The sequence below is a fragment of the Protopterus annectens genome, chromosome 5.part0 (genome assembly GCF_019279795.1).
Source record: "Protopterus annectens isolate FY-2018-M chromosome 5.part0, PAN1.0, whole genome shotgun sequence".
Classification (NCBI taxonomy): Eukaryota; Metazoa; Chordata; order Ceratodontiformes; family Protopteridae; genus Protopterus; species Protopterus annectens.
In genome coordinates this window covers 1,705,880,171-1,705,904,081 of record NC_056735.1, presented here as the reverse complement: position 1 = coordinate 1,705,904,081, position 23,911 = coordinate 1,705,880,171, and the positions used below count along the sequence as shown (strand labels likewise).

The 23,911-nt window shown below is 40.3% G+C and overlaps 1 protein-coding gene across 3 annotated transcripts in view; it reads left to right on the top strand.

The window, feature by feature from the left end:
- The window catches only part of POPDC2 (popeye domain containing 2), a 153,604-nt gene that overhangs the window by 111,215 nt on the left and 18,478 nt on the right, over positions 1-23,911 (top strand). Inside the window, exon 3 of one of the 3 annotated variants that reach the window (XM_044071496.1) lies at positions 20,902-21,268. In XM_044071496.1, the coding sequence (XP_043927431.1) occupies positions 20,902-21,268 (367 nt within the window). Of the gene's footprint in view, positions 1-20,901; positions 21,407-23,911 lie in introns of all 3 variants that reach the window. The other 2 variants (XM_044071494.1, XM_044071495.1) reach the window with 2 other exon arrangements.

Here is a 23,911-nt window from a genome sequence, read left to right as displayed (position 1 = left end):
TGTTTGTATCCTTGGAGCTTTTCTCCTCGGGCCTCCACTGAAAATGGACATGAATCCAGCTGGACTAGCCCGGTCAACAAATGTAAAATAAATAAAATAAAATTTTACTATACCCTTTTTCAAGGTTAGTTTACTGTGTCTCTGTCTAGCAGTGACACAGAAGTGATCCCGGGGGTAAACCTACGATCTCCCATCCACTCGTCAAGATTCCTCTTGAAGAGAGTCAGTGAGGGACTCTGCCTAACATGGACTGGGATTCTATTCCAGAGTGAAGGGAGCCTCTGGGTTATGAATCTGTCCCTCCAGCATGTCCTATTTATTTCTACGCTGAGGTTCAAGTCCCTCGAGCACATAGCTCGAAGGGATTTGGATTTTCTGAGGTGAAGCATGTCCATTAATTCTGAGTAGAGCTGGAGTTTCTTTAACCAAGCAGCATATGGCATCTGTTTGAGCCCCTTGATCCTCTTGGTGAGGTGCTTTTGGGGTCTTTCTAGTTGCTGCAGGTGTCGGGTAAGGTACATCCCAAATAGGGCATTGTATTCAATTATGGGCCTGATAAGGGATGAGTAAAGGGGCACAATGACCTCCCTTGATCTAGATGTGAATCCCTTCATGATAAGGTGGGCTATATAGAAGGTTTTTCTAACCATTTTGGCCACGTGGTTGTCAAAGGAGAGATTGCTATCAACTTGGGTCCCCAGGTCCCTAATTACTTCTTCCATACTTAATGGATTTCCACCTATGTGGTAATTTGTGGGCACTTTGTTTTTACCAAAGGGGATGACTATGCACTTTTTGGTGTTTAGCTTGAGGCCATGGCTCTGGCACCAGTTATCTGTCTCAATGAGACCCTTTTGGAGGATGCTTGTGTTAGCTGGAGAGTCGATTATTGCGCCCAGTTTGCAGTCATCTGTGGACTTGGTCAGCCATAGTCCTCCCATGTTGGCCTGTACCTCCAAAAAATATATACCGAACAAGAGAGGTCCCAGGACTGAGACTTGTGGGATGCCGCTTGTAACTGGTTTGGAGTCTGACATGGCTCCAGCAATTCTGACCATGCGGTTTCTGTCCTTGAGCCAGTTTGCAACCCATCTTATGACATTAGGGTTTATATTTAAGCTGGAGAGCTTATCTATGATGCCCGAGTGGGGTATTGTATCGAACGTTTTTGTGAGGTCCAGGTAGGCTGTGTGGGCCACCTTCCCCTCGTCAATGGCCTTGGTGACTGTTTCAAAGAAATCGACCAGGTTCAAAAGGCAGGATCTGCCCTTAACAAAGCTGAATTGGGTAGGATCCAGTGTCTGTAGGTCCCCAATATCTTTATTTATGAGTTCCATGATGATCCTCTCCATAGCTTTGCAGGCCAGGCTAGTCAGGCTTATGGGGCGGTAGTTTCCAGGGTCTGTTGAGGCACCACCTTTGTGGAGAGGGACCACTGTTGCTGTATGCCATTCTTTGGGTACATATCCTGTAGTAAAGCTGAGATTGAACAGTAGCTTTATGTTGGGTTTCAGCTCTTCTTGGAGTTCATGTAGGATGCAGCCCGGGACACCGTCTGGTCCCATTGATGCTGTGTTTTTTGCTTTGGAGAGGGCGGCTCTTACCTGAGCATCTGAGATGTCAGGGGGGCAGCACTCAGCTGGGATAGATATTTGCTCTTTTGGGAGGGAGGGGGAGAAGTTTGCACTAAACCTGTCAGCCAGGATGTTGGCAATGTCTGTGGGTTCAGTGTATTTTTTGTCATTTTGGACTAACTCTGAACATACCTGGGAGTTACCACCCAGGTTCCTAACATAACTAAAGAAAGCCTTGTGATTATCTTTAGTGTCCTGTGCAATTTTTCTCTCGAAGCTGGCCTTAGATGATTTTATGAGGGACCGTAGTTTTTTGCTAATACTGATCAGAGATGCCTTCCCTTTTAGGGATTTTGCTCTATCATGTAGTAGCTTCCTCCTTCTGTTGTATAGTTTATTTATGGCTGGGGTCCACCAGACAGGATGCCTGCCTTTGGGGGATTGGGTCTTGGTTTTATTTGGGATTGCATGATCCATGCATTCCTGGAGGTGTCCATAGAATGCTGTTACAACGGATTCTGCAGTTTGGGCTGTAGTTTCCACTGGCCCTGGGGGTTTGAAGGATTCCACCTTGGTTTTGAGGAGTGAGAAGTTTGCTTTAGAGAAGTTTTTCACTGTGGTTTTCTGGGCTGGGGGTGGGGTCGGGATGTGGACATCCAGTGAGATTAATTTATGGTCCGATCTTACCAATTAGGGGTATACCTCTGGTATGGAGCATAGAGTCCCCATCTTGGTGATGATCAGGTCCAGTATGTTTTCCCCTCTTGTGGGAGTGGTGACTAGTTGTTCCATAGCATTTGAGTTTATAAATTCTAGGAACCTTTGGGCTAGGGTATTGGGGCTTGAGTAATGCTCCCAGTCTATGTTTGGGTAGTTGAAGTCTCCCAATATAATGGTGTTTGGAGAGACCTTCATATTTTCCAGTGTTCTCGGGAAAGCCAAGTGGGGTTCCTGAGTTTGGGAGGGTGGTCTGTAGCAGGCTATAAACTGGAAGGCAGTTTTACCCACTTAGTTGCACATGGATGGTCTCCGATGCTTCATGCAGTGCCACCAACCTGGAGGTGTGGGTATCTTTGATGAATATGGATACTCCCCCTCATTTTGTGGATCAGTCCAAGTTTTGGGGCCGAAAAGCATGGTATGAGGTATAACTTGGTAGTGCTGGGGTGCTCTCAGGAGCCTTGAACCAGGTTTCTGTCACTGCACAGACATCGATGCTTTCCATGCTGAGGAGAGCTTCGAGTGCATGCATCTTGAGGTTTAGACTTCTGGCGTTGTGTAGCATTACCCTTAGTTTCTTTTTCCTTGTGTTATCTATGGAGGTGGGTTTGTCTTTTGAGCCTTGCCTAAAAAAGGCACTATGGATGTGGCAAGAGCCTTTGCCAATATCCGAAAGCCCAGGGGTGACAGGTGCAAGCCGTCCCCAGCGAAGCAACATGGCTTGTCGAGCATGCCATCCCAGGCTGACAGGCACTGGATCCCCTTTGAATGACACCAAAACTTTAGCCAATTGTTGACATTGATCATTTTATCTTTATATTGTGGCATCATTCTTGGTGAGGGTAAGATGCTACTCAAGGTCAGGGTCATACCGGCCTGGTCTACATGCTCAGAGAGCTCCTCTATGTCTCTTTTCATGTAGTCCAGGGAGGTACGTCTCAGGTCATTCACACCAGCATGGACAATGACTGAGTCATATCTGTACTTGCCTTGGAGTGACCTGAGTGCTTGTGTTATGTGGCGAATCCTGGCGCCCGACAGGCAGCTCACCGTGACCTTCTCCTTGTTCAGCCTGGTGAGCGGGACATCAGTGTGTCTGACAATAGAATCACCTATTACAAGTGTATCAGGTGTGTTATTTAGCCTTAAGAGCTGTGACTGTTCGGCACACTGGCTTTGTGAACTATGTGATGCACGTGTTCTGTTTTGGGGTAGCGGTTGCTTGAATGTCTGCTTTGGAGGTCTCTGCTGCTTAGGCAGATTTTTATTTAGAGCCTCCGAGTATGTTTTTGTGTGTTTATGTGTTTGGTTTGCTGTTGTGGCAGGTCTATCTGGGACTGGAATTGTGGTGTGTGTGTGGTTACCTTCTCCTCCTGACTGGTTACACCATTACTGAGCTGAGAGAGCTCAGCCTCCAATTTGGTTATACGGTTGCATCTCTCACATATGTTAGAACTTGTTGGGAGGAGGAGAGGGTTGTCTGTGTACATGAGACAATTGTAACATTGCCTCAAGATTCCCAGATTCACCAGCTGGACTGGAGAGGAAACCGACAACTGACCTTTGAACATGCTAGAATAGTATAGGGGACTCCTTTATAATTGAATCAAAAGGGCCAGTGGGGAAAAGAGTACTCAAAGGGAGTATGTGAGGATGTAGTGCTTTTAATTTTTTAGTGCTAACTTATAGAATTGCTTGTATGAGCAAGTGCCGGGCTTTAGATTAAGAATAGGGTGTTTATTCTGAGAGCTAGAGCAGTTTTAAGGGAAAAAGTGAAGAGTAGACTTTGTGGAGCTGAGAATGGTTTAAACCCGACATGCCCTTGTTGCCTGATTCATGTTTCATAAGTGAGAGATGGACCAGTTCATTTACCCAGTCAACAAATGAATATGTTAAAGTTAAAAAAAAAAAAAAAAAAAAAGATATATATATATATATATATATATATATATATATATATATATATGGATCTACTTTTCTTCATCGAAATTTCATTACTTCGAAAAAGAACAGTAGATGCCCACTTCAGCGAAAGTGCATTTCAATGAAAGTGCACTTTTGCTGAAGTCTAGCCACCAGATTGGCTGACTAAAAAAAAACAGCTTTTGCAGGGGGGCAAGCCCCTCTGCACCCCCCATTTGGGGGATTGTGCTCCCACACACCCCCTACTTAAAACATACCAACTCCGTGATTGCAATACAGTGAGGAAAAGGGAATATTCCCATTCCGTGCTGTATTGTGATCTCCGTACTCGGTTTTTGAAGTTTCGGCACTTTGAACAAGTGGTCTCACATAAGTGGATTTCAAAGTACTGAAACTTCGACCAACTGACTTAGACCCATATATATATATATATATATATATATATACAGACACAAGAACCCAGCACCAATCCACAACCTCTACAGCAATAAGCTCTATAGAAATCACAATGTAGGAATCACATGGTCGAATTCATCTTCTTTATTCTAGAGCAAAAATAGCAGCATTCATAATGATTTTCCCCACATCAAGCAAAGCATACCGGTTTCACCACATAGGCGTCTTCAGTGCTAAATGCAATATATATATATATATATATATATATATATATATATATATATATATATATATATATATATATATATATATATATATATAGATATATATATATATATATATATATATATATATAGATATATATATATATATATATATATATATAGATATATATATATATATATCAACAAATAAGTAAATAAGTGAGGGAATAAATAAGTGAACCAAACTATAGTTATCCACTAAAGCAGTCCACTGGTCTGCCATTAGGGCTACTTGTGGCTTCCTAACAACACAAGCAGTCTTGCATTCCCTTTATTCTTACAAAAACCTTGCTTTTGTCCCAGCTAACATCACAGGTTGAGGCTTTAGAATGGATTTCATCTATATCAGCAGTTAATTAGCCTCACTTATGTCAATCAGCAGTTAATTAGCCTCACTCATGTTGTTTATGCAGTAATTTACTCAGTAAACTATTTCTATAAGTTATTTAATGAAATCTGAATGGAATTGGAGCAATGGACGACAAGCATTCAAGACAAGTCTTCATCAGAAACTGTACATTTGTAATGTGGCTTCACATTAAACAGGAATGGAGAATGGCTCACTTTACCCTTTTTACAATTCCAAACTGGCTGTATGTGTGAGTGTATGTGCGAGCGTGTGGTGTGGAAGAATAACCGCAGTAGGGCTAGCCACCCATCAGTGAAAACCTTGGTTTAAATGATTGTCACTGTTGAAGTGACACGCCGTCCCCAGATGTGAAATGGAAAAAAGGGGTTGTTGCTGGATGATTGGATAACCTATTTCTATTTCATTAAACTAGAGTGTTTTACATAGATTCATGTTTTCTGTATTCACTGATACATCCGGTTTGAAATGTAAACAATTAACGAGCATTATAAGCACTGTTTAAGTCATTCTTGCTAAACCTTCTCATTTACATCCTTCCTCTTCCCAATAGTTCAGGATAACCTATATAAAAGTAAATACTAGAAAGGACAGCGACTGCGGTGGTAAGGTGAATTATGTTGTGGACCGTGAAACATAGCACTACTGATGAATGTCTGTGGAGTTATTCACTACTGCACTGTGAATCTGTCAATAATCTAAATACTGTAGTATTACATAGAGTGGAACTGACGGTGATAGTGGTGATCTGATGTGCGTTAGTGTGGGTAACAATGAGCAAGTAATTCCTTCCAAACAATGCAACTCCCCAATAACTACATACAATATGTGTAAGCTCAGCATTAATAAACTACCAATGCATAATTTAAATTTTTAGTAATCGAAAAGCATGCTATATAACCTCTCAGAACTCCTTATGATATTATATTATATCATGTACCAAATGAGTCAAGAATTAACTGCCATTAATCAGGGATGGAACCATAACAGTATGAGCCCTAAAATGAATAAACAATGTGATTTATTTGAAAATGTGTAGCTTTCCAGTTCTTCCACATAACAGGTCAACACCCATCTTATCTCAGTCCCTGTACTACCTACCCTTGTTTTGGCCACTATCCCAAATAACCAGAATTTCCAATCAAATTAGCCTTTTAATTCAAAAATGGACCTTACCTTATTCTCTGAATACTCTAAGTATACCCTTACCTTTCGACACCCCCAACATATAGGTTACCAGTGTCAGCATCAACATAACCACACCTCCAACACCTCTCACTGTGACGCCTCATCAAGTTTCCAATTTTAGCTGGCATAATAATGAAGAAGCAGGGAGTCATTCGAGAAATAAGTAAATTATAGGATTTTTGATGCAGATCCTTAAGGAGAATAGTAACAGTCAGACAGAATATTATATTCATAAAGTTGCAGAAAGTATACTAAGAACTAAGCTAACATGGGAAAGGAAAAAGGAGAGAATAGACAAAAGGAAGCTGGAATTTACTATAGGAAGATGGCAAAGGAACCAATATTTGGGAACAAATAATTAGAGAAGGAAAGGTAACAGAATGGGAAAAAGCCAAAAAAACACGTGGACTGCAGGCTAGTGATTACCTTCCCTATCAGGGATTGAAATCAGAGTGTAGAAAAAAGAGAAAGGTGTAGATCATTGTGTGTATTATACCTATTCAGCCACTGTAGCTAGATAGCACATGTATATAAGTTACTGAGCATGTGCAAGCTCAGTGCCATTTTGTGTAGTCAGTAATGCAGGCATGAATAGAGATGCACATGTGAGTGTGTTTGAAGTAATGAGTTAGTCAGTTAGCTTAAATATATGTTCCAGTTACAGCTCCTGATGTGCTTATGTACAATAAACAACTTGAACCCATCACAGTGTCTCATTTAAATGCAAGAGACATGTGACAAAAGGAATAGAGGAATTCTAAATGAAAGAAGCTGCTGTTAAAAAGGGATAATTAGTAGAGCATATAAATATTGCATGATAACATTAGGAATCAATCAAACCTGGTCAAAAGAGATTGGGAAGAGAGATTAGATATGCAATTCACAAATTAACAATGGGAGGACATATGTATGGTTCCCAAATATACAACGAAATATGGAAGATTTTGGATTTTTGCCTGGAAGTGTTTGCATGGATACTTTTATATCCCAAGCCAATTCCAAATATTTTTTTACTCAGGTAGATGGCAAATGTTGGAGGTGTGATGGGGAAGAAAGAGATAAGTGGGAATATATGTTTTAAGAGTTTGAGTTTCAGACTCTAAAAATTCCTTACAGAATACTCTGTCAGAAATATTGGGTGAACAAATGAGTATAACTAAGGACATTTTTTTTGAGCTGGGATAAATGATCTGAATTGCCAAGACATACTAAGGCCTTGCTAAGCTTTATTCTGGTGGCTGCAAAAAAAGGAATTACTAGAAAATGGAAATCAATAAATCGAATATAATTAAAGTAGTGAACATTGTAACAGAGATAAAAGAACAGGAAGTGAGATATTTATAAAAGGGTATGAGTATTTATTTAATTATTTGCAGTTGGTTTACCAGGATGGTCCAACTGGGCCAAAAAGAACCCATTTTCAATGGAGTCCTGGTGAGTAAAGCTCTATAAAGACAATATTCATGAACAACAAATTGGCAAGTCACATAGTAGGACAGTAACAGAGATAAAAACAAGGCATTTAGAGATACAATAAATAAAAATCCACACTAAAATATAAGAATCCACAAAGAGAACTATAAAACATAAGTAAGTATTTACAGATATTTGCAAATATATTTGTTCCTACTGTAAAACAGCTGGGCAATGAGCACTTGGGGTGCCTTTTGGTGTTAGTGGGGATGTGAGGTGGGAGAGTAAGCGTGGGGAGAGGAAGGTTAGAAGCAAGGGTGCTATGTGGGGATGGGAACAGTAGCATTCCCCGCGAGATTTTAGATGTGAGTGAAGTAATTTTTAAAGGTACAGTGACTTGTGTTGGTATGGGTAAGTGGGGGTAGGGAGTTCCAGGGGGGTGCTAAGGTGAAGGACAAAAGGCTTTTGCCTGGAGGGTGTGATGGTTTATGCAATTCAATCAGGTTCTAGTGGTTGGATCTTAATAGTCTTTCTGGAAGGTGCATTTTAAAGGTAGAGGAAAGAGGGACAGAGGGAGGGTGTGAAGATGAGTTTATGAGCTTGAATGAGTTGAATGCAGGTGAGACAATTTGGCAGCTCTAACCAATGAAGTCTGTGTAGAGCAATGCAGTGATGAGTAGAAGATTTGTATCCTGAGGTGAATTTGGCAATTTTATTGTAACAGCAGGAGAGTGTTGTCTTAAGAGTGGACTGTAGATTATTAAGGAGTAGGGCACTGTGTAGCAGAGAAGGGATGAGATATGTGGTAGAGATAATGAACTTGGTAGAGGGAGTGAGATAGCAATTATGGGGATAAAGCATGTCAAGTTTCTGGTGTTTTATTTTAATATTTTTTTGTAGGTGGGTGTTGAACTTAAGTTGGTCATCAATGAGAACTCCTAGGAGTTTAGCATCACAAACTAATTTAAGAGATGTGTTGTTCTGGCTAGTGATGGAGAAGGAGTTTTTGTCTATAGTGGTTGATTTAGAAGGGGTGAATATCATTAGTTTTGTTTTGGAAGGGTTGAGTGCTAGTGGTTGTCTAACATCCATTGTTCCGTGGTGTTAAAGGCATCTTGGGTTAGTTTTATAAGAGAAAGTGGCAGAACAGATGATAGCTGAATCGTTTGCATATTGGATGAGTTTTGCATTAGGAATAGAATGGTGGAAATCATTTATGAAAATATTGAAAAGAAGGGGACCTAGTATGGAGCCCTGTGGTACACCTGTCTAGGTATTAAGGAATAGAGAGGTGGCTTTTTTTCCATTTTACGGCTTGTTGCCTATTATAAAGGTAACTGGTAAACCAACTGAGAGAGGAGGGGGATAGGTTTAGATCAGAGAGCTTAGTTAGTAGGAGGTTGTGTGAAATGGTGTTGAAAGCCTATGAAAGGTCTAGGAGTAGGGTAGAAATGATACAGCAGAGTCACAGGCTTTATTAATAGTTTCTAGGAAGGAGAGGAGAGCAGTGGTAGTGCTATGGCCAGGTCTGAATCCATGCTGTGTAGGGCTTGTAGGTGGTTGTCAATGAGACTGGGCAGAAGTTGTAGGTGGATACATTTTTTGAGAAGTTTAGAGATGGGTAATAGGATGGCGATAGGTCAAAAATTTGAAATATTGTTATAATTACCACCTTTGTGAAGGGGAATAATAAAGGCCTTTTTCCAAAGCTGGAGGACATGGCCTTCTTGAATTGGCATGTTTATTAGAGTGCAGATGGGGAACGCCATGGCGATGACTACATTACATAGAAAAAAATGGAAATTGTGGGAACAATACATGCATAAACATATTTTGGAGGTAGAATGAGGTGTAAGAGAAGGGAGAAATTGAATAATTTAGTTAATGTTGCTTAGCTTATATGATATATATAACAACAGATGTGAATTACAATGTTTGAAAATGTGAACCTCTTATTATGGTTTGTTAAATGTAAGTTTTGTCTATGTTACAAATAATAATTCAATATAGCTGTATAATAAAAAAAGATAGCATCTATAAATCAGTTGATCCTTAAAATTATGCAGTCTGCTTAATCACTGCAAGACCTCACACAACTTCCTTATTTAAACTCAATTTTTCCTGCACTATCTATCTCCCATTCAAAAATTTAACTTTGCTCATGCCTTTATTTGCCAAAGGTTTTTGTATATAATTCTTGCCCTTCCTTTCTTAACTCCGTTCCATTTTTGCCATGAAATTAATTTGGAAGATTGTTTTATTGTGCCTGTGTATGTAGTCCAAATATGCCATAATTGTATGTACTCTAACCAGTCCCCTTTTACTAGGCCCCACCTCAAGTTTACCTCCTGAAATGAGAGTAGACAACACTGTCTAATGATGACCAAATTATTTAGAGAATGTAATAAATGTTCCCATTTTCACGGACCTTTGCCAGTCCATCTTCTTTTCACCTGATCTGTTGCATCTCTCAATACCAGTGGATGATCCCATATACTGTTTACAGGACCATTACCCCACATCAAGCCTCCCAGCACCATACACTCCTCATATAATTCAACAATCCAGTCCTTAGGAATATCACAATCAAACCTCTACACTGTTTCATCGCCAGTCATAGTTCCCTTCTCCTTTCTTTGACCCCATTGTATGAATTGTGCTAACTTAAATGCAAGTACATATGTGGGTAAGTGAGGCACCCCCCCCCCCAGCCACCAATGCCAGAATACTCCCACCCTTCTCCTCCCCATTCCAAATACATAATTATTCCTGCATGTCCTCATCTGAGGAGTGCTCAACTGGGACTGCAATATTTCTAAAAGTATAACTAATATAAGGGAATACCATAGCATGGACAACTTGTATGTTCTCTGATAGTGTATTACATTTCTCTAAAACTGACTCCATGCTTTTAACCCTGTCATTTAATTTATACAGGTTATTTCTAACTGTCTCTTTCCAAGTATTTACAAGTAACAATCCAAGATACTTATATATGACAACCATGGGAAAGTCCCCAAGTAAGATCAATGATGCTTCCCCATTCCTAAGACTGCAGTTTTAGCCACATTGCATTGTAAACCCAACACCTCACCAAGCATTTGAAAAATGTCTCAAACCCCCTTCATCAGCCTAGAGATATCTGAACTCAATGGAACACACTCATCTGCAAACATCAACAAAAAAGAAAAGAGAAAAAAGAAAAAAACCCTCACAATTCCATATATTTCTCTCACATTTCTCTCTTAATAAGCTCTGCCCTCATATGGCTAGTTTGAACCCCTGCTTTTCTCAATTTCTGATGGATTCTAGCATGTCTAATGAGGTTGTTTACTATCCCCTACATACCATGACTAAAATGTCAAATTCTCCCTTGGCCTTGACATAGCACCACAAACTTCCATTTGATCTGTAAAAGTATCCTGCCTCTGCTGAGTTTCCCCCAGCAGATCTCCAAAGGCATTCTCCTAGCTGGCTATTAGTGCCAAGGGGGTAACACACCTACACTCAGGCAATAATGCCTCTGGTGGTTATTGGAGCAGAAATGGACCTCTGGAGAAATCAAATCCCCCCAGCAATTAATTAAAAAACTATTATATACATCCTTGGGTACAAAGAATACCACAGATACTTTCAGGAGGCTATCACTTTACTGAATACCTGCACTAATTCAGTTACCAGTGAATTGATCATCACCAGTATCATCTTTATGTTAAATCTAATTGTGCAGGAAATTAAGCTTACCTACAGGAATTTTTGTGTTGTGTCATGATTAATATCCTTTCATCAAGTGAGTAAAGAGTATTCTAAAGTGATAGACAGAAATAGTGACAATTCAGTTGTGCCAACATACTATAATATACGTTAACCTATAAACCAAAACATATATAATAAAATTCCTGCCTTCTGTTATCATGCTACAGATTCATACTTTATAAAAGAAAACATCTCAAAAGATTAGTATTGATAAACCAACGAGTCATTAATACACCTGACTTCAGAGAGGTTAAATATTAAATCAAAATTCAAAAAGGCTTAATAAATTCACACTGTCTTTACAAGATCTTTTCTATGTTTCAATGAGATTACTAATAGTAAACAGTTTAGAGTAGTCCACTAAAAAGTGCATTCTGCATTTGCCCCATTGAAAAGCCTCCTCTTTGCAGCTCCCCTTCAGAACTGAAGAAAAGCTAATTAATATTCATTGTAAAGTAAATGCTTGTATGATATATATGCATATATATATATATACATGTGTGTGTGTGTGTGTGTGTGTGCGTGTGTGTGTGTGTGTGTGTGTGTGTGTGTGTGTGTGTGTGTGTGTGTGTGTGTGTGTGTGTGTGTGTGTGTATGTATACACGTATGCATACAAACATGTAATATATATGTATTCAGCTATCCATTACACTTTTGTCAAGTTTATTTAATCCTCCCTCTGTCCAACATGCCTGTGATGATCCAGAAAAAAAATATCTGACCAAGTTTTATTCTGTCCTTTTAGTCAGAATCATAATCTAAAGAGCTTCACCTCCTAAGATCCTATCTAATCCCTGACCTAGGACTTGACTCTGTTCCTTCCTTGTTTACACCACTATCATCAGATGGACTACTCAGAGCTTTGAATGAGGCCTTCCAGTTGCCACTGCCTATATTTTTCTCCAGCTTAAATGTGGCTGAATGGCTGTTGCCATGCTCACCTTTGTTAGGGTTGATTTTTTTTTACTGGATCATGTTAAGTGGTAAGTGGAGGTGGATTTGCTGGCCAGAGTTGACTTCTGCCTTTTAGCTTTTGCTGTCTCCCACTCCATTTCCCTATCAGTCCATCTGTCTTCCTCTCTGATACAATCATCATTTAATTGGGTAAGTTGCAGTCTGAGTTGACTAATAAAGTTCCTAACTTCCACTTCAGATTTCAAAAAAATACTTTTCTTCCCTCTGTCTCAGCAATTAGGATAGTAGGGTAAATGGGAGTCAGTTTGAAACCTAGTTCCACAAGATCTTTTCTATGTTTCAAAGAGATTACTAATAGTAAACAGTTTAGAGTAGTCCACTAAAAAGTGCATTCTGCATTTGCCGCATTGAATAGCATTTGAATCTCTGCTAGATGTATAATTCAGTCCTAGGTTCTGGCTGACATAAGGGCAATCAACACATTTTTCGGGTGAAAATCTTCCTTTCTTATAAGGCCTCACTCTGTGGATGTCCTCTCTATACATTTGGGTTTAAATACTCTGGTAATGATAAGGTCTTCACTAGCATTCTCTCAAAAAAATGGCTTGATCTCTCTCTCTCTCTCTTTCTCTCTCTCTCTCGCTCTCTCTCTCCGTAATACTTTCCTGCACCTTACTCTTAAATTGAACCACCTGCTCATATTTTTAATGTCATCCATTTCTTCAGCCTGCTTGTCTTTTGCCTGGTTTATTTCCTTTAAAATTGTCTCTCATTATGTGAAGCAACTAATTTTCCTCTTTTGTTAAGAATTGATCATCCATTTTCTAATGATCTATTCTGCTGGTATGCTGGACCTTCAATTTCCAGACCCATGAGTTGTAGCCACTTGAATATCAGAAGTAGCTGATCATTAGTGTTGGCCTTTTTAAACTGTTCTAATAGCTCTGATTGATTCCTAGAGAGTGTCTCACAACCGTATTTTAAATTCTGTGATGGTTGGGGCATGGAGATCAGACATCCAGATTGCTTCAGCTAGCCCTGCCCTTCCAATAACAATTAATTTTTAGTTATTTATTTTCTGTACATATGGATGAAGCTGTCATGTGTACGTTTACATTAGAAAATTAGCCTCACTGTGTACTGATACTCCTATAGTTTCTCTTTTATTTATTGGAGTTGAACTAAACTAAATTAATTACAATTATTGTTGCTGGTCATTTGAAGTCAAATTTCTAAATTATGAGGAGGATGCTAATTTCCAAACTGGTGTTAGCAGGCTTCATGAGTGTGCTTGAATATTAAAAAAAATAAAGGTACCAAGTAGTTAAGAATGTCTCAACCCTGTATTTGATAGTCATTACTTTACTAAGTTAGTAATCTTGTATACAGAATCAAATTTAATAGCCAGATTTCTTTACACTTTATTGAAGATAAAACGTATTCTTCCTTATGACCCCTTGTAATGAAACTGCTTTTGAATGTTCAGCAAAGAAACTGTAAATTGGCTGATGGTTACAGTCATAAAAAAGACAGATTCTTAGGTTGTTAAATCAACCCAAAATCAGAACCACTGTGAGCTGTCATAACTTATCTAGTTCAGAGAAGTAGGATTGCTTTCCAGATGATGGAACTGAGTGTCAGATGTATATATCTGTGTGTCATCTGAATTACTGAGATATACTGAAACATGACTAATTGGGTGGAGATATTATTAACTAAGTACTTATATTTATGTGGGCATAAGTGATATGAGATGCACCTCCCTGGACTACATGAAGAGAAACATTATGTAGTTTTTGGACTATGTGCCCCAGCTAGTATGACCCTAGTATTAAGCAGTATTCTTCCTTCAGCAAGGATGATGTCACAATATGAACAAAAGATGACTGACTTCAATAATTGGCTTAGTTTCTGGCATCATTCCAAGGGGTTATGATATTTGTTGACATGGGAGGCTTTGGCAAACAGAATGTTTGCTTTGCCAAAGATGGTATGCATCTGTCCCTTCTAGGCTTTTGAATATTGGCTAAAACATTATCCTACACCATAGTGGCTTTTAATATAATGCCAAAATGACAGACCTTCCACCATTGCAAAACTGACCCAAGGGAATCTAAATGTGTTACGCTTCAATGCCAGAAGCCTAAACAAGAAACTCCACTCCCTCCAGGCTATCAGGCTATGGAGATTGTGGACACTTGTGCAGTTACTGAGACGTATTTAAAGGCATGGAGAGCACCCTGACAGTACAGGGCTACAATGTCTTCCACATATTTAGGCCAGCTACTGCACAGGTAGGCAGGGAGCCAAAAGCGGAGGTGTCTCAATCAATATCAACAGCAAATGCACCTCAAGACTCACCAAACAGGACAAAGTACTTCAGTTTCTCCATCTCTAGATTTCCATAGACAAATCCCCATATCATATTCTTGCAAGACATAGGTCATCCTGTATGACATACGAATCGCATAGCTTGTGCTTGGACTCATTGGTGGCACTCCCCATTTAAACCAATACCATTTTCATGGGCAACTTCAACTACTCCACTATACTGGGATACTTACACAATCCCAAAATTACAAGCCCAGAGATTCATGGACTTTGTAAACATAAATACTTTGAACCAGATAGTCTTTACGCTCATGAAAGGTGCAAATATACTCAACCTAGTATTTACGTACATGGGAGGATGCTATACCCCCTGTAGTGTAGTGTTCTCTCTGGTGAGGTCAGACCATAAAGCTGTTTCCTTTGTAATAAAAATCAGTTCTGTGACCCTTCCTAACCCTGGAACATTTAGGAACTATTCTAAGGTAAACTTCTTACTGCTAAGTGATAACCTGTCAAACTTTCAACCCCCCACCCCATACCCTGAGAACACAGCTGCTTGTGTAGAATTGTTCACAGAAACCCCAGCAAGCATGTCAATAAATGAACAATGACAGCTGTGCCTACCAGAAGTTAATGCAGAACAAACTCAATAAACAAGCCATCCTGGTGGAATCCAAACATAAACAGGTTGTAAATAAATAACTAAAAGGGCAAATTAAGTCTATTAAAGCCAAATCTGAGGTAAAGATAGCCTCCAAGGCAAAGGACAACCACAAGGCTTTTCCCAAACCTCAAAGGCAGCACCCAGCAGGTGCATTACTGATTGTAAATGGAGCTACCTACACGGAGCTGGAAGATATAACAAATCTGCTGGCCTACAAGTTCAGCTCCAGCCCCCCCCAGGAAATAAAATCAAGCATAAGCCCCCCCCTCAGCTATCACTAGGGAACAGGCCATAGATGTATTGTCTAAGGCAAAAAACACCCCAGCAATGGGCTTCAATAATATCCAAGGATGCCTCTTAAATAGACTGAAAGGTGACCTATCAGGATCACTTTTTAACCACAGCATCCATAGAGGCTTTGTGCCATGCCAATGGAGAACTGAAATGGTCATCCCTCTACACCGGGGAGGGGGCATCAGCTGACCCTGAGAACTACAGACCCATAAGTCTGACTAGTTTCATATGCAAATGCTATGTAAAAAAATATCATGAAAATGATTAATTAGGACATAGGAAATCTTCAAGTCTGGATCCAACCCAGTTTGGTTTTGCTAAATGCATTTCATGCCTATTCAACTTGATTGACTTCTTTGAGAAGGTAATCAAGGCAATGGATGAGTCAGAACAGTGCATACTGTCTACCTTGACCTGGCTAAGGAATTTGATACAATACCCCACTCAGGCATTGTAAATAAACTCATGGATATTGGCATAGACCCCTATGTTATACATTGGATAGTATGCTGGCTCTCAGATAGCTCTCAGGAAGTTAGTATAGGGAAGACCACTACCACAAAGAGGATGGACAGTAGTGGAGCCGCTTAGGGCTCTATGCTGGGTCTGCACCTGTTTAGCATATGTTCATAGATTGTTACTAAGGTAATGACCATATTACCCACACAGGCCTAGCTATGCACCACAAACCATTTGGGTCCCGAGTATCATGTGTGTCTATATGGGAGGGCATGTTAGGAAGGAGGTAAGGAAGGATTTGTAGAAGGAGATATTAGGATAATAAATTTTTTTAGTAACAGCCTCTTTCCATATGGGACATGGGGCCAGACTATGGTTAAATTTGGAATTTTCCATCCAGTTGCCAAGGTTTCCTTTGAATAGCGTCAAGGATGAATTCTGTTTTACATGGATTGGGACCTATTCCATAGTGTGGAGATCTTTTTTCAGACATCTACTTCTTAGAAGTCAAGGCCAGTGTCATGGGCCTCTGGCTGATCAGGTTTGCAGATGATTGCAAACTAGGAAAAGTAATAGAATCCCCCCAAGGTACTAATATACTACAGGAAGGACTAATGCAGACAAATAGCTGGTGTCAAGGCCATGCCTTAACACATAATGCTAAGAAATCCATAATAGCACCATTTGGGGAGTCATCCACTGTGTGAAATTACCTCATTGATAACACTCCCCTAAGAGTAAAACCAGGAGTCAGGGATTTAGTTGTGTGTCGATAGTAACCTTGTCCTTCAATAAATATGTGCCTAAGGTAGTAAGGAAATCATTCTATGTTGCTCAGCTTATAAGGAACGACATGCATCTAGGTCCAGGGAAGTCATCATTCTACTTTTTTCAGCCCACATGATGCCCATCATTGAGTACAACACCGCCTTTGGTATGTACATGAAATTAAGCCCATTAACAACTGGAACATCCACAGAGGCTTCTCACAAAAGGAATACAGGGTGTAAAGAGCATGTCCTGTGCAGATTGTCATAGGTTCATAGGTAGGCACTGGGCTATCTGCCCGAAGGCATATGTTAGCCCAGCCACGTTGCGCGGTATTCACCGCCCCTTTGGTTAGTTCCCTAGGCCCTTGATCTAGCAGCTAGTACCCCTGACCCCTATCTAGTAGAACTGTTGGTATGAATCCTGGTGTGAACTTTCTGTTACCCATCCACTCATCAAGGTTCCTCTTGAAGAGTGATAGTGAGGGGATCTGTCTTATGTAGATCGGGACCTTGTTCCATAACAAGGGAAGTCTTTGCGAAGGGAATCTATCTCTCCAGCATGTTCTATTCATTGTTGTGCTGAGGTTTATATCCCTAGAGCGTGTAGCTCGAGTAGATTTTGTTTTGCTAAGATGGAGCATGTTCAACAGTTCTGGGTTGGACATGGCTCTGTATGTTAGACAGAGATCGTCTCTGAGAAGGCGGTATGCAACAGAGAAAAGCCTTAGTTTTTTCAATCATCATAAACCCTATCTCTGTACTTTGTTTCTTACAAACTGTTGAGAAGTGATCTATGCCTTGAATCCCACTCTGATGGACATTTTGCATATTCACAAAACAAGTAGCATCACAATTACTCAAGTTAGGGATTTAAACTTTGCTTGTGACATAAAGAGGACATGCTGGAGGGAATGGTATGTGTCTCAAATAATTCTCCTTCTCTGGAACAGGTATCCCATCTATGTGAAGGAGAGCTCCTCCCTAACCTTATTCAAGAGAAACCTCAACCATTGCATAGGAAATCAGAAACAGACCCTGGGTCTAGCACCCATTTCTCTAATGGACAGAGGCAGCCTGTAAATGTTGCCCTAGCTTACATATACTCCTTAAAATAACCTCTAACATACAAAAACTTGCGGGATTCATTTGGAAAGCTTGGCTAGACTTACAAAGGTCAGCACATAAATTTGTGAGATGCATTTAGGATGCTTGGCTAGGTTTATAAAGGTCCAAGTGGTCATTAGCCTAAACATATATGAAGCTATGAGAGTATGCATACATATGTAATTGTTGCCAGCATAATTCTGAAAAGAGTAGTTCTGCATTTGGATTCTTGATTCCACTCTGTGTACTGCCTATTAATAAAAAGTAGTATATTCCATTTCAAAGCTACTAAATGGATTTTGTCTGTGCTGTAACTTAAGAATGGGGCCCATTTATATCATAATACAAAAATGCCAAACATTTTGAAGAAAATAAAACCATGAGAAACTATGCTCTTTGTCATTTTTTTGGCATGAATTTTCTTTGCTGGAGATAGTGAAAAACACTGCAGATTGCAGTGTAATACAAAGCTGGCACTAGTTTGTTAAATCATTTTGCTTTTAACTAGATACTTTTAACCAGTTAAGAGAGTCCATATATAAAAAAGTGTGACATATCAACTAGCCCCTTGGCTAGTTTGTAGATTAGCCTGTTGAACTATTGAGTTTTCATAAAAGAACAACTCATGCATTTTAATCATCTTGTTAAAGTGATGTCATAAGCAGATCCAAAACAAAAATGGTATAACATCTACCTTTTAGACAGGAATAACCCTTTACTCCTCTTGATACCATTCAAAACTGCTCTCATACCTTCCAGTGACTATTAGATTTATTCCACTTCCCAGCTTACATTACTGACTGATGTTCTTATATTAAAATAACACATTACTAAAATGCCCAAGACCCTATGGTTAGCCTCCTAACACTCTTTCTTCACTTCTAATTTATAGACAGGGCCTCTGCAGTGATTCTACAGAGTTGAGAGAATAACCAAGATGGGTAGTTTCAAAGGCCATGCTAAATGCTAATGAGGCATCCCAGGAGGAGTTGCCTTTGCTAATTAGCTATGTGTTCTCCCCCAGAAATGCCTGCTGTAAGGGATTTATGCACCTGTATGATTCAAAGAAACACTCTAGTGAATAAAATAGCATGACCAGTTGTGTTAATTAAGATGGCTAACAACGAATTATAGGTAAGTGTCAGGGGGTTTAGTGGTGACGTAGTGGTGAGGGGGTACAATAGTGCATGTTTGGTAGTGTGTGTGCATATCTACAGAGATTTTTGTGGGCTTGAGTGACAGTGTGTGTGCGTGTGTGTGTGTATGTGTGTGTGTGTGTGTGTGTGTGTGTGTGTGTGTGTGTGTGTGTGTGTGTGTGTGTGTGCGCGTGTGTGTGTGTGTGTGAGTGTGTGTGTGTTTGTGTGTGTGTGTGTATGTCTGTCTGTCTGTCTTTGTGGTTACCATAGGGTGGTTAGTTAGCAGGTAGGTATAGTAGATGTGTGTGTTTATTGATGGATGGGTGTTTGTGCCTATGAGCGTGATGTGGTGAGGGGGTGACTTTTGTATGCTAAATGTTTGTATGCGTGTGTATGTGTGGGTGTGTGTGTGTGTGTGTGTGTGTGTGTGTGTGTGTGTGTGTGTGTGTGTGTTGGGTGGCTGCAATATGTCTCAATTTCCCCTAACAAATATGTAAAGCCTGTAATATGGGAATATGGGAAGAAACACTAGATACTAGGGCCAATTTTTAAATATGACTCTAAGTCATGTAAAAAGTGAATACAACAACAGGTTTTACATCATGATGTAATTATTTCACAATAAGAAGCCAGAAGATTTAAGCTCTGGCATAACTGGCTGACTGTAATTGTGCGTGATTTACGAGGATAGTTCAATTATGAGAGGCAAACTCAGGTCTGTTCTGTAGAATCAGAGACAACTGAGTGGCATGAGGATGGGCGTGTGTGTGTGTGTGTGTGTGTGTGTGTGTGTGTGTGTGTGTGTGCGTATGCGCGCTCCCGTGCGTATGTGTGCATGTGTGCATGTGTGCTTGTGTGCATGCATGTGTGAGTGCGTGCGCGCGCACGTGTGTGTGTGTGTGTGTGTGTGTGTGTGTGTGTGTGTGTGTGTGTGTGTGTGTGTGTGTGTGTGGAGAGTGAGTGAACGAAGAGGTGTCTGTGCCAACATAATACATGGGCCACCAGTGGTAATTGCCACAAGAAAGTGCTGGCACTATTGGCATCACCATGCTATTCAGAGACAGCCATGTTAGCCAAGAATGAAGTCTTTCATCCCTGTGGCTAATCATGTCTCTGATTTGCATTTACTGTGATATCAGAAACTGCCCCTTTTGGCCACAGCAGTTTCCACAAGCACAGGAAAAGTTCTTTACGCCCCAACCAAGCAAATACATATGATTGTTTTGTTAAGTAGCTCGGATTTTTTTTGCACTTTTCATGGTTTCTAATATAAAAGAATGTCTATATATAATTATAAAGAAGGCCTACATTGCATCTAACAAACTATAATTAAAAAAAATGTTGCTATTAATAATTATAATAAGCACAATAACACACTAGGAACTTTGAAATATCTATAATTCCAGCTTCTGAGTTAAATTATCAGGTTTGCTGATTGAATATGATTTAACTACGTAATCTTTTCTTATGTAAAGATATCTTTGAGTTTTTGTCTAAGAATGTTAAGTTCTTCAACCACTGAAAACTGACACACTTGACAAATAATGGTAGAAAGATGCTCATTTGATTTTAAAAATGCTAAATTATTTTAATTATGTCTTCCGATTTCTCTCTTTATGTTGCTCTAGGTCACACTGACTGCAGAAACAGATTGCCAGTATATCACATGGAAGCGAAAGAAACTTTATATGCTATTGGCAAAGGATCGTTACATAGCACGTATATTCTCAGCCATGCTTGGTAATGACATTTCAGACAAGCTATACTCCCTTAATGAAAAGATATTTTCCAAGTTTGGCCTTCGTTTTGACATTCGACTCCCAAGCCTCTACCACGTTTTGGGGCAACCACCTTCAAGTGAGTCAGATACTGAAAAGGAAGGGAAGGAGACTGCTGACTTATCTGTACCTCTTTTGCAAGACCCACCAGCTCATAAATTGATGTCACGCCCTTCACATCATGCAAGGGTGCCCTGGCAAGATCATGACACCCATGGTGAGGATTCATCCAGTCTTGTAGTGGAAGATTTTGGTGATATGACGGGTTCCTTTATGGATTACGTGAACGAAAGAGAGTATATGAAATAAAATCACCTTAAGTAAGCTAACCTTTCACCTGTTTTTTAAGTAATGTGTAAGTATGCACTGCCTGTTTACGATTATATAGCTTGGCTGAAAAGCTGCAGTTAGCTTCAGTGGCACTATCTTACACAATGCTTAGCACTAACCTGAGCACGCAGCTTACTTTTGTCACTAATTTTTGTTTAGTATTTGATATTTTTTCATTTTTATTTATTTTTATTCTGAAGAACAAAGTGAACCTTATATGCACATTAATAACAGTAAAAAAGTTCCAACTTCAACCAGATACCTCAGAAAAGAAATAAAATCCGTTAAAACGGAATCATTTCAAGACTGAGAAAAGACTGTCTCAATCTTTCTTCAAAAGGCTACAAGCTCAGAGACCATAAAAAACAATATTTTTCAAACATTTTATTATTTTTTTGTTACTGTGCACACTGTACTTTTATAGGTTCATAGGTTCATACTAGGCTATCTGCCCTAGGGCATTTACAAGCCTAGCCAGAGTGTGTTTAGCTTTCGCCACCCATTTTAAAATGAATTTTGCTATGCCCTTTTTCGAGGTTAGTATACTGTGCATCTGTCTAACAGTGACACAGAAGTGATACCCAGAGTAAATCTATGATCTCCCATCCACTCATCAAGATTCCTCTTGAAGAGAGTCAATGAGAGACTCTGCCTAACCTGGACTGGGATTTTATTCCAGAGTGAAGGGAGCCTCTGGGTTATGAATCTGTCCCTCCAGCATGTCCTATTTATTTCAGTGCTGAGGTTCAAGTCTCGAGCATAGCTCGATGGGATTTGGATTTTCTGAGGTGCAGCATGTCCATTAATTCCGGGTTGGACATGGCTTTATACATCAGGCACAGATCGCCTCTGAGCAGGCGGTATGCCACTGAGTAGAGCTGGAGTTTCTTTAACCGGGCAGCATATGGCATCTGTTTGAGCCCTTTGATCCACTTGGTGAGGTACTTTTGGGGTCTTTCCAGTTGCTGCAGGTGTCTGGTAAGGTATATCACAAAAGGGGCATTGTACTCAATTATGGGCCTGATGAGGGATGAGTAAAGAGGCACGATGACCTCCCCTGATCTAGATGTGAATCCCTTCATGATTAGGTGGGCTATATGAAATGATTTTCTAACCACTTTGGCCACGTGGTTGTCGAATGAGAGATTGCTATCAACTTGGGTCCTCAGGTCCCTAATTACTTCTTCCGTACTTAATGGATTACCATCTATGTGGTAATTTGTGGGCACTTTGTTTTTGCCGAAGGGGATGACTATACACTTTTTGGCATTTAGCTTGAGGCCATGGCTCTGGCACCAGTTGTCTGTTTCTATGAGGCCCTTTTGTAGGATGCTTGTGTTGGCTGGAGAGTCGATTATGGCGCCCAGTTTGCAGTCATCTGCGAACTTGGTCAGCCACAGTCCTTCCATGTTGGCCTGTACCTCCGAGAAATATATACCAAACAAGAGAGGTCCCAGGACTGAGCCTTGTGGGATGCCACTTGTAACTGGTTTGGAGTCTGACATGGCTCCAGCAATTCTAACCATGTGGGTTCTGTCCTTGAGCCAGTTTGCAACCCATCTAGTGACAGAGGGGTTTATATTTAAGCTGGTGAGCTTATCTATAATGCCCGAGTGGGGTATTGTACTGAAGGCTTTTGCGAGGTCCAGGTAGGCATTGTGGACCACCTTCCCCTTGTCAATGGCCTTGGTGACTGTTTCAAAGAAATTGACCAGGTTTAAGAGGCAGGATCTACCCTTAACAAAGCCGAACTGGGTAGGATCCAGTGTCTGTAGGTCCCCAATATCTTTATTTATGAGGTCCATGATGATCCTTTCCATAGCTTTGCAGATCAAGCTAGTCAGGCTTATGGGGCGATAGTTTCCAGGATCTGTTGAGGCACCACCTTTGTGGAGAGGGACCACTGTTGCTGTACGCCACTCTTTGGGTACATATCCTTAGGTAAGGCTGAGATTGAACAGTAGTTTTATGTTTGGGTTTAGTTCTTCTTGGAGTTCATGTAGGACGCAGCCCGGGACACCGTCTGGTCCCATTGATTCTGTGTTTTTTGCTTTGGAGAGGGCGGCTCTTACCTGAGTATCTGAGATGTCAGGGGGGCAGCACTCTGCTGGGATACATATTTGCCCTTTTGGTGGGGAAGGGGGGGAGAAGTTTGCGCTGAACCTGTCAGCTAGGATGTTGGCAATGTCTGTGGGTTCGATGTATTTTTTGTCATTTTGGACTAATTCTGAGCATATCTGGGAATTCCCACCCAGGTTTCTAACATAACTAAAGAAAGCCTTGTGATTATCCTTAGTGTCCTGTGCAATTTTTCTCTCGAAGCTGGCCTTAGACGATTTTATGAGTGCCTGTAGTTTTTTGCTAATACTGATCAGAGATGCCTTCCCTTTTTGGGATTTTGCTCTATCATGTAGTAGCTTCCTCCTTCTATTGTATAGTTTGTTTATGGCTGGGGTCCACCAGACAGGATGCCTGCCTTTGGAGGATTGGGTCTTGGTTTTGTTTGGGATTGCATGATCCATGCATTCCT